At 49.9% G+C, this 15508-nt stretch overlaps 4 protein-coding genes across 4 annotated transcripts; 2 read left to right on the top strand and 2 right to left on the bottom strand.

The window, feature by feature from the left end:
* Positions 1-527: 527 nt before the first annotated feature.
* Positions 528-6883, top strand: sidD (nonribosomal peptide synthase SidD; the record flags this gene model as incomplete). The annotated part of the gene is made up of 2 exons (XM_015553353.1): positions 528-986; positions 1040-6883. 2 exons carry the CDS (start codon positions 528-530, stop codon positions 6881-6883), a joined length of 6303 nt encoding a protein of 2100 aa, XP_015405524.1.
* An 825-nt stretch (positions 6884-7708) lies between these two features.
* Positions 7709-8995, bottom strand: ANOM_008098 (ABC transporter ATP-binding protein; the record flags this gene model as incomplete). The annotated part of the gene is made up of 1 exon (XM_015553354.1): positions 7709-8995. One exon carries the CDS (start codon positions 8993-8995, stop codon positions 7709-7711), a length of 1287 nt encoding a protein of 428 aa, XP_015405522.1.
* A 134-nt stretch (positions 8996-9129) lies between these two features.
* Positions 9130-11687, bottom strand: ANOM_008099 (ABC multidrug transporter SidT; the record flags this gene model as incomplete). Its single annotated transcript, XM_015553355.1, has 2 exons — positions 9130-9464; positions 9518-11687. The coding sequence occupies 2 exons, from the start codon at positions 11685-11687 to the stop codon at positions 9130-9132; spliced, it is 2505 nt and encodes an 834-aa protein (XP_015405523.1).
* Positions 11688-12703: 1016 nt separating this feature from the next.
* Positions 12704-14641, top strand: mirD (putative MFS siderophore iron transporter; the record flags this gene model as incomplete). The annotated part of the gene is made up of 4 exons (XM_015553356.1): positions 12704-12948; positions 12999-13269; positions 13322-13664; positions 13713-14641. The coding sequence occupies 4 exons, from the start codon at positions 12704-12706 to the stop codon at positions 14639-14641; spliced, it is 1788 nt and encodes a 595-aa protein (XP_015405516.1).
* Positions 14642-15508: the final 867 nt, after the last annotated feature.

The raw sequence follows: 15508 nt of genomic DNA on the forward strand, positions 1-15508 counted from the left end.
AAATATTAATGATGATAATAATAAAATAATACAACTGAAAATAACGCTCTGTAACTTATTTTGTCGCCCCCATTCATACATACCATATTTTTGTACTGTACATGCGTACTATACCTGAGCAGCATTGGTTGGGACCTGACACCTCTTCCGCTGCGCAATTACGGGTCCCATCCGTTCATCGGACACACGGATACGGAGTACATACACACACTCTGCTCGACTTGCTTCCAAGAAACATGTGGGCATCTGACGAGCCCACATCCTCTAGCCATGGCGATCTCGGTCAGACTATGCAGAGGCCCTGCAGGTACGGAGTTATTCAGGTTACTTTCCGGCTCGTCTGTCGGTGGAGGGCAATGGTAGCACAACCTTGGTTGCTTAGTTATATAACTTGCGCCTTACCACTTCAGTGCGGTCCGACTAGTCCAAAGCTCTAGCAAATTGAACGGCCGGCGAGGTCCAACCCCTCCTCCTACCCTTATACCCCGCCAAGAATTCAAGTCCAGGTAGTCTGGACTGCCGGGAGAATGGCGATACAGGTTAATGGTACACACGATCAAAGCCAGCACGGGAATGGATCTGTTGACATATCGTCTGCGGGTCAGGCTGATGGCGATGGCTTCACATCTTTCGAGGTCGCCGGCCTTGCAGCCGACGAGCCCACCACTCCCACTGGCATGAGGGAGGAAGTTTTGCTTATATCATGGCTTATCGTGCTCTTACGAACCCGCGAAGGGGGCCATATCCGATATGACTGGGCGTACAAGGGTCGAGAATGTGGGGCCGAACAGGAGCCAGTGAAGGCATATCTATCGATGGGAGAACTGGCGATAGGATTGCAAGATAGTGTCGGTCAGGCCACAGCAACAATTTCCCAGTATATCAAGACCGTCTCATCAAGCACGGAAGCAACCGCGTCCAACACCGCCTCGCTCCTACTGAGTACGGGTTCCCTGTCGCAAAGCTCAGACGATGTGAAAGAAGATGTGAGTGACAAAGTCTACGTCGGATGTCAAGTAACTGACCGGTACGGAAAAAGGGCACAATTCACCTTGAGGTACGCTTTGAGAATGGCCAACTCGCGATCCGCCCAGCTTGGCGCTCCGAAACGATGTTAGAATTCACAGTCACGCAACACGTCAAGTCGCTGGCCGACACCATCAAGGGGTGTCTGTCGAATCCTGATGCGTCCATTGAAACCTGCCTTCGGCCAACCGCGAGTGATTTGGATGCGATATGGGGGTGGAATCACGAGCTCCCTCCCTCATACAACTTCTGCATGCACGATGTAATTTCCGAACAATCCCACAGATTCCCAGACAAGGTCGCGATCTCATCATGGGATGGTGAGTTGACGTATGGCCAAATCGAACAATATTCGACCTTTGTGGCTGGCTCATTAAGGAAAATGGGTGTGGAGGTGCATGACTTCATCCCGGTTTGCTTTGAGAAATCAAGATGGACAATCGTCGCCGTACTTGCGGTGATGAAGGCAGGGGGAACTTTGGTGATGATGGACCCAACACTTCCGCTTGCTCGTCTTCAGAACATGGCAAAACAAGTTGGTGCGAAGGCCATGGTATCGTCCCGCAGCCAGCATGAGCTGGCAACAACTATCATACCAGACGGAAAGCATATCCTTGTGGAAGCAGACGCATTCGCGCACCTATCAAATTCGGAACCCCTTCCACAATTGCCGGCAGTCCCATCATCTGCCCTAATGTACATAATCTTCACTTCTGGAAGCACGGGTACACCCAAGGGTGTCAAGATCTCTCACGAAACATATACAAGCAGCGCGTTCCCACGAGCGAAGGCTGTTGGTTATACGGAGGAGTCCAGGGTTCTCGATTTTGCATCCTACGCTTTCGATGTTAGTATTGACAGCATGCTGTTGACTTTGGCAAACGGCGGTTGCCTTTGCATTCCCTCCGATGAAGATCGACTAAACGATATTAATGAAGTCATACGAAAAATGAAAATCAACTACGCAGGTATAACTCCGTCTGTGGCCCGAATTCTGGAGCCAGATGTGATAGCATCGCTGAGTGCATTGGGCCTGGGAGGAGAGGCAGCGGCGGCGACGGACGTGACACGCTGGGGTCAGGATACTAGGATTGTCATAGGTTACGGCCCCTGTGAGTGCACGATTGGATGTACGGTGAACAGCGATACTGCCACCGGTAGAGACTATATCTCTATTGGGACAGGAAACGGCGCAGCCATCTGGATTGCTGACCCTAATGACCACAATGTGCTAATGCCCGTCGGCGCTGTGGGTGAGCTACTTGTTGAGGGCCCAATTGTAGGGCAGGGCTACTTAAACGATCCAGAAAAAACCGCAGCCGCTTTCATCCACGACCCAACCTGGCTTGTTGCTGGTCACAATGGCTATGCTGGCCGCTCGGGGCGTCTGTACAAGACAGGAGACCTTGGAAGATATGATCCAGACGGTTCTGGGGGCATTGTTTTTGCTGGGAGAAAAGACACACAAGTCAAGCTGCGCGGCCAACGTGTCGAGCTGGGTGAAATCGAGAGCCAACTTAACGCCAGACTAACTGCAGAAATCACCATGATTGCGGAAGTGATTAAGCCTCAGTCTTCTGGGGGCCAGCCCACCTTGGTGGCATTCCTTGCGTCCCAGTCTACAAAGAAGAATGGGGACACAGAGCTAAAGTCAGCAGAGCTATCCGACGACCTGCGTAAAATGCTTTCAAAAGCTGATGCAGAAATCGCAAAGGTTTTGCCGCGTTATATGGTGCCAAACGCATATATCCCGGTCAATTACATCCCTGTCTTAATTTCGGGAAAGACGGACCGCAAACGGCTTCGTGAATTCGGTGCCACGGTAGATTTACAACAGCTGGATCAAGGCACAAACAGCGAGCCTGCACGGGAGTTGACGGACCTTGAGCAACAGTTGCGCCAAGGTTGGGGCCAAGTATTGAAATTGGATTGCGAAGGTATTCGACCTGAGGATAATTTCTTCGCACTCGGTGGTGACTCCCTGGCGGCCATGAGGCTTGTGTCTGTCTGCAGAGCGGACGGTCTCGATCTCAGTGTCACCGGCACCTTTGGCCACCCTACACTTTCAGCGATGGCCAGCGTCGTCAGTATTATCGACTCGAAGGTGAAGACAGAAACACCGGCATTTTCAATGATCACCCAGGCTGTAGAGAGCGCCTGTCGGGAAGCATCGGAAGCCTGCGGGTCAGATCCTGCATCCGTTGAAGACATCTACCCTTGTACGCCCACGCAAGAGTCGCTCTTCACCTTCTCGCTGAAGTCAGTCAAGCCATACATCGCCCAGAGAGTCGCTCGAATTCCCTCGCACATCAGTTCTGATGCTTGGAAGAAGGCATGGAGCGAGGTTGTAGCAGCAAGCCCCATCCTGCGCACTCGCGTGGCCCAGCTGCAGGAACGTGGTCTTCAGCAGATCGTACTGAAGGAAACTATCTCCTGGAGATCTTCGACCGATCTTGATCAGTACCTAGAGGCTGATCGGAACGAGAGAATGAATCTTGGAGAAAGCCTAGCTCGATACGCCATAATTAGCGATCCACAGACTGAGACGAGGTACATGGTCTGGACGATTCATCACGTGGTCTACGACGGGTGGTCAGAGCCAGTAATTCTCAAGAATGTCAGTGACGCCTTGCAAGGACAGCCGATTGAAACCCAGGCACAGATCAGAGACTTCGTCAATTGGGTCCGAGATACAGATGAAGTTGCTATGCAGGAATTCTGGCAACGAGAATTAAAAGGCGCAGTCGGACCTCAGTTCCCCCGGTTACCCACGAGAGACTACTTGCCAGTTCCGGACGCTATGGTCGAACGTCAGATACCGCTTGAGACAGGTTCCGGTTGGCCTTTCACACTGGCAACACTTATTCGCGGTGCTTGGGCCCTAGTGGCGTCACAGTATACAGGGAGCGACGATGTTGTGTTCGGCGAAACGCTCACGGGGCGAGACATTTCGTTGCCAGGAGTGGAAAGCATTGTGGGTCCATTGATTGCAACAGTACCTATCCGCGTACGTGTCCCTCGAACAAGTTCCGTCGAATCTTATTTGCAGACTGTGCAACAAAGTGTTGTGGCCCGTACTCCATATCAGCATATGGGAATGCAAAACATTCGGAAGGTCAGCCAAGACGCGCAACATGCATGTGAAGCTGGTACAGGTTTGGTCATCCAGCCAGAGCCGGAGTATGTGGGCAGCGAACTGGGGTTTGAGCTTGGAGATGTCGTACGGGAAGCGCTGCACTTCAACCCATATCCCCTCATGTTAGGCTGTGGTATCCGAAAGGGTGGTTTCAGAATATGCGCAAATTTCGATAGCTCCCTGGTGGAGATCCCACAAATGGAGCGAATCCTCGCGCAGCTCGAAGCGGCTTGCTTGCAGCTGACGAAAGGTCTCTCTAGAAGGATCAATGAAATATCCTGTCTGCCTGAGGCGGAACTGGATCAGATCTGGCAATGGAACCAGGTTGCCCCGTTGTCCTTGGACGAATCATCGGGAAGGCTTCGAGCAAATGCGAACATCAAGCCAGGATCAGTTTACCCTCCTACGGTGGTTCCCTGGGTGTGCGACCCTCGGAACCCGTCGTTGTTATCGCCAATCGGCTGTGTGGGCGAGCTCTGGCTGGAAGGCGCTTTCCTTTCAGGCGATGCCATTGATTCCCCCTGCTGGCTCCTGGCTGGTAGCCCTAATTTCAAAGGCCGGGCGGGAAGAGCGCAGCCGACCGGAGACATGGTTAATTTACAAGAGGACAGAAGCTTAATATTTGTTGGTAGAAAGGAGGATATTGTGCCAGTTCAAGGGCATGCGGTGGATATCGTCGATGTTGAGTCTCACTTTGCAAAATACCTCCCACCACATGTCCGGGCTGCGGCTGCCGTCTTCCAACCATCTTCAGACGACGCCAACTCTGTGACAGAACAAGAGCTGGCCATATTCATAGAGCAACAGCCCTCTGACGAAGACAGTGTTGAGCTCCTATCAGCGAAGTATGACATCGCTTGTGAGGCTTCAGACACCCAAGACCTCTCGACGTCTATTCGTGCCACAATTCCCACCAGTCTTACCGTTGCACTAAAGCGACTCAGAAAGTTTATGCAAGACTCCCTTCCATCATACATGGTCCCCTCTGCCTATGTCGTCCTTGACAAATTGCCCACTGAGATGGGTGAAGTCAATCACGCCTTGCTCAAACAGCTAGCCTCCAATATTCCAAAACACGTACTCATCCAGCTTCGTGAAGCCTTCCAGCAGGCCTGGACGAAGAACCTAGGGCAAACTAATATGTCCCTCCCCGAAAGTATCCTGCGGTCCGCCTGGGCAAAGATACTAGGAATCAGTCCCGAGAAGATAGATGTCGATGATAACTTTTTCCGCATGGGCGGTGACTCTGTTCTAGCGATGAAACTGGTCTCTAGCCTTCGTGCGCAGGGGCACAGTTTGTCAGTGGCCGACATCTTCCAACACATGCGTCTTGGCGATGCAGCTAAAGTATTGAAACTGGGCCAGGTATCGCAACAGAAAGCCCAGCCTTACAAGGCTTTCTCAACTCTAGGCCGTGTGGATGTAGAGCAGTTCGTGTCCGAAATTGTCCGGCCGAAACTTGCTGATGTTACGTGGTCTATCCAAGATGTATCTCCGGTGACAGACTCCCAAGCACTCGACGTTAGAGCTACCATCCAGGGGCCGCGCACTTCGATACAATATACCATGTTGTACCTGGACCAGAGCATCGATCGAGAGCAATTGTTCCGCGCCTGCAACGACCTGGTCAAAACGCACGACATTCTGCGCACTGTCTTCATCGAACACGAATCTACCTTCTTCCAGGTTGTTTTGGATGAGTTGGTCGTTCCTGTAGCCATGCACCGGGCTGATAAGGATCTTGACCAATACATCAAGGATCTTTGCACATCACACACAGAATCCTTCCACATAGGGTCGTCCTTTTTCAAGTTGCTCCATGTCGAGGGCGGCGATGGCCAAGAATGCCTCATCCTAGGTCTTTCACACGCTCAGTATGACGGAATGTCTCTGCCTAGGCTGCTACAAGATCTGGAGACTTTGTATACTGGAGGAAAGATCGTCGACTTCGAGCCTTTTTCAGCATACATTGCACGGATTTCCGATGAAGGTGTCCAAACCAAAGCAATCAACTACTGGCGCAACCTTCTGGAAGGGTCATCCCTGTCTGTTCTAGAGGGAACGTCAGTACAGCCCACCGACAAAGCCATATTCCAAACTAAACCCGTTGATGTCTCCCAGCCTCTTGACCTCGAAGAGGTCACGACCGCGAACTTACTCACTGCGGCCTGGGCACTGGTGCTGGCACGCCGTCTCCAAAAGCCAGATGTGACATTTGGCGGCGTCACTTCAGGCCGAAACATTGACCTCACAAATGTGGAAAATGTTATGGGTCCCTGCTACCAGCTAACCCCCATCAGAGTCGCGTTCCAGTCACAGTGGACCGCGATGGATCTACTGCGATTTGTTCAGAGGCAAAGCGCCGAATCTGCGGCTCATGACTTCCTAGGATTCAATAAGATCTCCAAGCAATGCACAGAATGGTCATCAGAAGCAACATGCTTCGACTCTCTCGTCCATCATCAGGACTGGGATGACTTTGACACCATGCCTTTTGCCGGGGGAACTTGTAAGGTTGATATCCTGAACCCGGATGGGGATGCCCCTTATCCTTTGAAGGTTGTTTCATTTGTCCGTGGAGGGCAATTGAATGTCGGAGTCGCTGGAAGTGAAAGGGATTCGACGTTCGTCAACGCAGCCCTTGATGAGTTGGCTGCCACGGTCAAGGAACTGGCGACGCGTCGGTCGAAGCACGTGTTGCTTGATGGTCACATGTTCTAGGCCCCGAGATTGGTCAAAGTCGCTCACATTGAGTCGTGGATAACAATTTCATTCTGATCTTTTTGCATTTATTTCTCCTAGGAGTTCATTGTCTTCAATTTGTTATATCCTACTAGTATATTAGTTATTAGAAATGTCGACTACAATTTTAGAGCAAATATTCTTGGTTGGTGCCTACCCTACAGTCACGGGACTTTTGCTTGCAACCAATTTAGACGAACTTGTATAAGTGAAAGTTGATTGAAAGAAAACATCGGGGCATAGGTATAGATCTGTGACTCAGAGTTTAATCGCAGTTACTACAATCGTTGTGTTTTGCTTATCCTCGAAGCATAAGGACAATCCTATTGGCAAAGATATATTGTTCTCAAAACCCTAAGATCTACATGCTTGTCAGATAGGAATATATATTCTCAAACACGACCGTCCGTCATGGATGTGAACAATTTAGATATTTAGATTTGTACTACCCATATTGAATAGCGAGTGAATATAAGGATTACGTAGATACGCTCTGATTGCTCATTTCTGTGAGTTGCTTTGGGTTCAACTGTGAAGCGAAATGAGGCAAGTTCAAGATTTTACCGTTGCCAAGCTACCGCTGGACAAGGACTATGAAGGCTACGTTGTATTTGTCACCTATTATCTTGCATAGTATAAAAACCATAAGTTGAATATTATCATATATAGAGTCAGAAAAGAAACAGCGCTATTACAAATATGTACGAAGTCTATCAGGGGAATATTTAAAAAACAGTCTCTTGCAGATGTGCAACCAAAATGTTCCAAAAACCGCAATAAAGGATTACCCGACGAAACGCGCGATCACGTGGCCACTGTTTGATGCATCACGTTTGCTCTATAGCTGTCCGACCTTTCAAGCAACTCATCGTGCGATCCACGATCAATGCATTTACCCCCCTCGATCAAGAAGATGACATCTGCTGCTCTAATTGTATGGAGGCGATGGGCGATGGCAATGACAGTAATACCCTTTGCGGCCTTTTCGAGCCCGTCTTGCAGTAGCTTCTCCGATTCAGCGTCCAAAGCGCTGGTCGATTCATCGAGAATCAGCAGTTTAGGCTTCCGAACGAGTGCCCGAGCAATAGACAATCTCTGCTTCTGACCTCCCGAGAACTGGCTACCATTGGGCCCGCAAAGAGTCTTGTAGCCCTCTGGCAGCGCTTCGATAACGTCGTGGATGTTGGCAAGCTTGCACGCCTCTTTGATTTCCTCGATAGTTGCTTCATGTCCTGGCCTAGCACCAAGCCCGATGTTGAACTCAATACTACCCTCAAAAAGCACGCTTTCTTGCGGCACTAGAGCGATAGAGTCACGGAAGTCAACACCTCGGTGCTTGGTAACGTCGACACCATCGATCACGATGGATCCGGTTTCGGGCGTGTATAACCGTTCAACCAGCGAAATGATGGTTGATTTACCGGCACCACTTGGCCCGACAAGGGCACAGAATTGCCCAGGACGAATATCGACGTCCAAGCCGTTTAGCACCTTTACATCCGGCCGAGCGGGGTATGCGAAATGGATATTTCGGAGTTGCACGCTCGAGGCCTGGTTGTTGCCAGACACGTACGCTGACTTCGTTTCAGCTGTCTCAAGGTCTTTCTCCTCGGAAGAAGAGATAGAAGGTGAACGGGATGGTACGCGTCCTTGCATTTTGTCCGATCCAATCTCGATCAGACCCAAGATTCTTGCCATCGCCGCTCGGGCGGCGGAAAGCTCCGGTGCAAGGGCAAACATCTGACTCCAGAGCAATGCGCTGACCAGGAGCGAGAATACTACAATCAGGAACTGTGTTTGCGTGTAGTTGCCATTGATGATCTGTTTAGAACCCCACCAATAAGCCAACGCATTGACACAGTTACCTAGAAAGTAAGTCATTGCCTGCCAAAGACTTGCATGAAGAGTGACTTGGAATGTCTCCTTGCGGGGTCCTTTTAGCGATCGTCGGTAAGTCCTCAAAGTGTCCTCTTCAAGGGATAAGGATGCAATTGTTTTGATCGACGTGACTGCCTCTACACCAATATCGACTGACTTGGTGTATGCGTTCTCGTGGCGTTCCTCGAATTTGCCAAGTACGTGAAGTTCCATAAGACCGGCTCCAAGCAGGAGTGGTACCAAAGCCAGGCAAACCAATGCGATTCTCCAGGCGATAATATGGGTCAAAATGATTGCTGCAACAAGGTTGACGGAGATAGAGAACAACGTTCCAATGACGGAGCCGCTCAGTCCCGCCAAGCGTTGCCGTCTCGAGTAATATAGGAGAGGAGCAAGGCGGGTGATCGACCGTTAGATTGGTGCCATTGGAGATCTTGCTCAAAGAGTGAGCGGAACGACAAGACTCTGACTGTGAAGACGATTTTTTCCGATACCCAGCCAAACCCGGTCCAGCTAACCAGGTTCGCGAAAAATTCAATAATGGCAAGTACGAAGAACATGAGTCCGAAGAAGTTTCCGGCATTCCGAATATAGCTCTCACTGTGACAGGGATTCAGACTTCCAACGGTGTTTCCGAAAATCACGGCTTCGCCAGAGAAGGCGCCGCCGACAATGCTGGAACCTAGAAGTGCGAGGAAAATGAAAAGTAGATGTGGTCTCAGTGTTGGCGCATACCCGCGCAGTAGCGCCCACAGAGATTTCTTGGGAGTCTCTGGCTCTTCTTCTGCAGCAGGTTCAGCAGGCTCAGTGACTGGAGATGCACTTGCTGAGACTTCTTTTTCTCAGTGGCTCCCATACCATCGTTGGAGACACTGCTTTCCTCGATACCAGCGTCAGATAAAGAGGCCTTGTCAGACTTCCTGATGTCATCTGCGCTAGTTGTCTTATCTTTCTTGCCGGGGGCAGATCCCAGAGTTTGCAGATTCACCAGGTCAGCGTACGCTCCATTCTTAGCCATTAATGTCACGTGATCTCCCTGTTCAACGATATGTCCCTTGTGCATAACGATAATATTGTCGGCGCTGGTGATTGTGGACAGACGATGGGCAATTGTGATCATAGTTCTGCCACTGGCAATGTTTGAGATGGCCCGTTGAATACGCTGCTCACTCCTTGAATCGAGCGATGCTGTGGCTTCATCCAATATAAGTACCGCAGGATCCTTGATGAGGGCCCTAGCAAGGGAGACTCGTTGCTTCTGACCACCACTGATAAGTCGCCCACTAGAACCGACAAGTGTACCGTAACCATGCTGTAATACACTGATAAAGCCATCTGCATCAGCAAGCGCCGCGGCCTTTCGCACTAGATTGACAATTTCAACAGCTTCAGAGCCTCGCTTCTCTGCTGCAGCCATAATATCCACACCTTCCCTGACTTCCGCTGCCAAATCTGCAAGGTCAGTACTTAGAAGAGTCGTCTTCAGATGAGCATGACTAGGATTGCTCGAATTGATCAAGCCATGTGCGATGTTTTCCAAAAGTGACCGATCGAGCAGCGAGGGCTCCTGCTGCACCAAACTGAGGAAGCTTCTCAAATCACGGGTATTGACCTCACGAAGGTCGTGACCGTCAAAGAGGACCTGCCCATCCGTGGGATCATACAGCCTTGTGACCAAGCCGGCGATAGTGGACTTGCCGCTTCCAGATAGACCGACAAGGGCAGTATGCTTGTTGGCCGGAATGGAGAGACTGATCTGGTCAAGCACCGTGATCTCGGGCCGGGAGGGATAAGTGAATGAGACATTTTTGAATTCGAAGCCACCTTCTGCCTGTGAGAGGTGAATACCTGATTCACTGGTAGCGTCAATTTGTGGCTGGCGGTCGATGTCTGCGCGCAGCTTTTGGAACGAGGCAACAGCTGCCGTGAACAGGTGAAGGAATGGAGCTACCTGACTCAAGAGCAAGGTAGCTTCAACGAGGACGAAAATAACTGTAAATGTCGCACCAACGGTGACACCAGCTGTGTCAGTGCCTACTGAATCCGCAACACGTTTGCTGCCTTGCCAGAAGGCCAGACCATTTGCAGAATACGCGATAAAATACAGGAATCCAGATTGTATTCCCACGGCGGCAGCCTTCTTCAAGCCCTCTTGTTCTGAAGCCTTCAGAGCCTTGGAAAACTTGTCTTCCAGTCGATAACTTGCGCCAAAAGCCTGCACCACGACGGTGTTGGAGAGCGCCTCGGAGGCAATTGATGCAGCAGTCGCGGCGTAATCTGACATACGTCCAGAGTACTTCTCAATATAATGGCTCCCCACAAATGACATTATGAAGTAGGCAGGAACTAATGAAATCAACATTGCTGCCAGCCGGTAGTCTTTGATGAAGGCGACGACATATGCCGTGATGAAAAAGGACAAGGTCGATAAGCATATTCCCACTTTCTCTGATGTGCCCGATCGAATCGCCTGGATATCACCATTGAGTCGAGATGCGAGTTCTCCCGGAGGCAGATCATCGAAGAATGAAGGTTCCTGTCGCAGCAAGTTCTCCAGATATGTTTCCCGCAGTCTCTGCGCCAGCCGAGCACCATTCAAGCTCCAGCAGGAAAGATGTATATAAATCGCAACGAATTGAGCAATGGCCAGATATACGATGATCAGGATTTTGCCGTTAATGTCATTTTGGTAATCGGCATCGGAACCAGTCGATTCGGTTTCCTCACATGTTACAGCGTTGAAGTCGTCTAGCAGTTGACCGAACAAAATAGCGATGATTGGGAAGGGGACACCAGCCGCTGCTGAAGATACTATGCCCAACAAAAGCCTGCCTATGTCAACTTTTGAAGGATTGCCGGCCAACAGAAGGCTGGGGTAGCCTGCAAGCTTCTTGCCGAGCTTCATAGTGACCTGGCGTCGACAATATCCGTTGGGCACCTTATGATTGTCGTTGTCGTGTGCTTGGATTGCAAAATTGTCGTCCAGGTCATTGATTTTTTGGGAACCCGTTCATCGACAACGCGTATGTAGGAAGGAGGAAATGGTTAAGTCACCACGGAGGAAAATGCATCCACGCGTCAAGGGGATCTCATTTTGTGTCCGAGGTCGCAAAGGAAAAGCAATCACCGAGACAAGGTGACTTTACTTCTGGTGATGCCTGAGGGCCTGAGGGGTGTCATGTCAAGTGGGACCGGCGTATCGTTACGTAAGATTATCAGATTGATAAAAATCTTAAGAGAAAATTTCAACCATGGGCCACCAGGAGTCGGACATATCCGGCATAGGAAATGGTTCAACGACGCCGTTAGGATCCACTGACTGCATGGAGAACAAACTGGAAACAAAAAAAGAAAAATGAACCAATTCGTTGGTGAGTGATACGTACTCCGTAAGTCCGGCTGTATGCTAACTTACCAGTGTTGTGATCTAGGTACGAGTACAATACGGGTCCCCACACGGCGTATCGTACGTATGGAAAGTTGATACGAGTTGTGGAATACCCTAATGTATGTCTATTGACCAACAAATTACAGATTTGTATCGGCGAAATTGAGCAAGGCAATGGAGTCACTAGCTGTCTACGGAAAGTTTCGGTCTTGGAAATATTTGGTCCAGCCGCCCTAGTAGCTAGAAAAAAAGCTGTGCCTACCTTTCCCCCCCTCGCGTGCAAGGATATTGGCCAGTGGTTACGAATCTTTCCCACGCGGTCGTTGCCACAACCAATAGCTCCATCAAGGTGGATAAGGCATGGTCCGATCGTTCTCCGGTGTGGTCTGTTAGGCTTGCCTTAGTCGCGAAGGGATCCAACTTGAAAAAAGGCGCCCAGGAAGCTTGTCCCACGAAGATCTCCCAACTTCTATCTCACCTCGCAGAAATCTCTTTCGATCAGAGTGTAGTAGAGTGCATTCTCTACTCTCAACATGTTATCTTCGTGGCAGAAGAAGTTCTTCGAGAAATCGGATGGCCCAACCGAGGCTAATCCGAGCCCTCCGGAATACGGGACCGGTGAAGATACTCATCCAGGCTCAAAACGCCCGGAGGATGTGGTCTATGATGATGTTTCAAGGGACGACGTGCCCGATGATACAGCTCAGGATGGTGTAGCACAAGCTGAAGCCATCACATTAACATGGAACAAATGGTCCCTGGGATCGGCCTATGTTCTGTGAGTTTAAACCCAATACCTTTGAGAAGACAACAGCTGATTCAGAATAGCATGTGGCTCCTGTACTTTGTGAATGCTTTTCAATCTTCAATCACAGGGAATCTATCGGCCTACATCACTAGTGGATTCGAATCACACTCCCTGATCCCGACCATTGGTGTCGTGTCCAGCGTCATGTCAGCCGCAACTTATATGCCACTTGCGAAGATTCTGAACCTGTGGGACCGCTCCATTGGATTCCTCATCATGGTCCTATTCTCAATCCTTGGCTTGGTATTGTCTGCAACCTGCTCAAACATTGCAACGTACTGTGCAGCCCAGGTAGGTCGATTTCTGATTATCCGTATGCGGCAATTGGCTTACCCGTTCAAAGGTGTTTTATAGTATCGGGTTTGCCGGGTTGATTTTCAGTATCGACGTTATCACAGCTGATACTTCATCGCTGCGCCATCGAGGCCTTGCTTATGCATTTACTTCTTCTCCTTATATTATCACGGCCTATGCAGGCTCGGCTGCTTCTGAACACTTCTACGAGTCAAACTGGCGATGGGCATATGGCTGTTTTGCCATTGTTCTGCCCGTTGTTGCCTTCCCAATGTTCTGTCTACTTCGGTACAACCGTCACCTGGCAAAGAAGAACGGCCTCTTGAAGCCGAGGGAGAAGAGCGGCAGGACGCCGATGCAGAGCTTCGTCCACTACGTTATCGAGTTCGATCGTAAGTTCTCATGCTCCTACCATGAAAGCTTTCAACTAATGAATCCAGTTCTGGGAACCTTCCTTCTCGCAGCCGGTCTCGTTCTTTTCCTCCTCCCCTTTACTATCGCTGGCTCCGCGGAAGATGACTGGGCATCTGCTCACATCATCGTTATGCTCGTTGTCGGTTTCGTCGTCCTACTTGCTTTCGGTCTTTCCGAGCGCTACCTCGCCCCGGTGCCCTTCCTCCCATACCAAATTCTTCTCTCCAGAACAGTTTTGGGTGCATGCCTTATCGATGTGACCTACCAAGTTGCATACTACTGCTGGTTCGACTACTTCACATCATACCTACAGGTCGTATATGGAACTAGCATTGCAACTGCTGGATACATTAGCAGCATCTTCGACGTGGTTTCTGGAGTTTGGCTTTTTGTTGTTGGTTTCTTAATCATGAAAACTGGTCGTTTCCGCTGGCTAGTCCAGTTTGCCGTGCCTCTTTATCTTCTTGGAGTGGGCCTGATGATTTATTTCCGCAACCCAAGCTGGTCAGTGGGCTACACGATCATGTGTCAGGTCTTCCTTGCCTTTGCCGGCGGTACGATGATTATCTGTCAACAGGTTGCTGTGCAGGCTGCTGCTGACCACAACCACGTCTCCTCGGCTCTTGCTTTCCTCAACTGTTTCGGCAACATCGGTGGTGCGATCGGCGGCAGTATCTCTGGTGCTATCTGGACGCACACTCTGCCTGATGCATTGAAGCGTCTTCTGCCCGACTCCGTCAAGAGTGACTGGGAATCGATTTACGATGATCTTGACGTTCAACTGAGCTACCCAAGAGGCTCAGCCGAACGACAGGCCATTTCCCTTGCTTATGCTAGCTCACAGAAGAACATGTTGATCGCTGGAACGGCTATCATGGCCCTGTCGCTTATCTGGATGTTTGTCATGAGAGACATCAAGCTTACAAAGCAGCAATCCAAGGGTATTCTGTTCTAAACTATGCGTTGTGCCTGCCGACATCAGCAACAAAGCGCTATATTTCACGCAAAATATACAAGTTTGATGTGTATCATTTGTACCGTGGCTACGGGCTACGGACTATTGAACGATACAAGTCTCTCGGAGGTTGGAGAGACACTTCTTTTTTGAAATTTTTGGATTATTTGTCTAGGTGATACCAGTCTATATAACGGGCGATGCGGTGGTGATTCCCAACAGGGGTGAAGGGAATGAAGATATCCAAGGAGTACCGCTACCTAGTGATAGACATAGCTTAATGTAATACTACGCGACGCCACTCATGGCTTTGATCTTGTTTCCTTCCTCCCCACCCTTCCACCTTGTAAGATTGGATGTAAATATCTAGCAATTACCATCGCAACTCCGACGTATGCAGTATATAGAATCCTGATAGACTTTGCTGATGATATACACCATGGTCGCTTCGAGAATACTAAAAATCCTGCTTCTTACCACACCCAATTATAGAGCACATTCTCATATGCAGTTGGAGCTGCAGCCACATCCATGCCTGCATATTTGCGATGTACTCCAAGAGCCGATTTCTTGCTAAGTCCCCATTTCTGATCGGTAAGACGATGGGGCACAGGCTTGATTGCCGTCGACATCGGTAATTGTTGGAAGGAGTGCATATGGCCCACTGTGGTGGATTACGAGGCCCAAGCTGGCGTATATCCGCAGTCAGGATAATTATTGGAGGACTTCCAATCTACTACAGCTGCTTCGCTTACTGGTCCACCCCAACGTGCGGCAAAAGCGATAAATTCTGAAAGCTTTTCCATATGAACATTGTGATATCAACCTGGACCCCAACCGCGTAAATCATTACTGCAAACGGTATGC

Source organism: Aspergillus nomiae (assembly GCF_001204775.2).
Source record: "Aspergillus nomiae NRRL 13137 chromosome Unknown contig00198, whole genome shotgun sequence".
NCBI lineage: Eukaryota > Fungi > Ascomycota > Eurotiomycetes > Eurotiales > Aspergillaceae > Aspergillus > Aspergillus nomiae.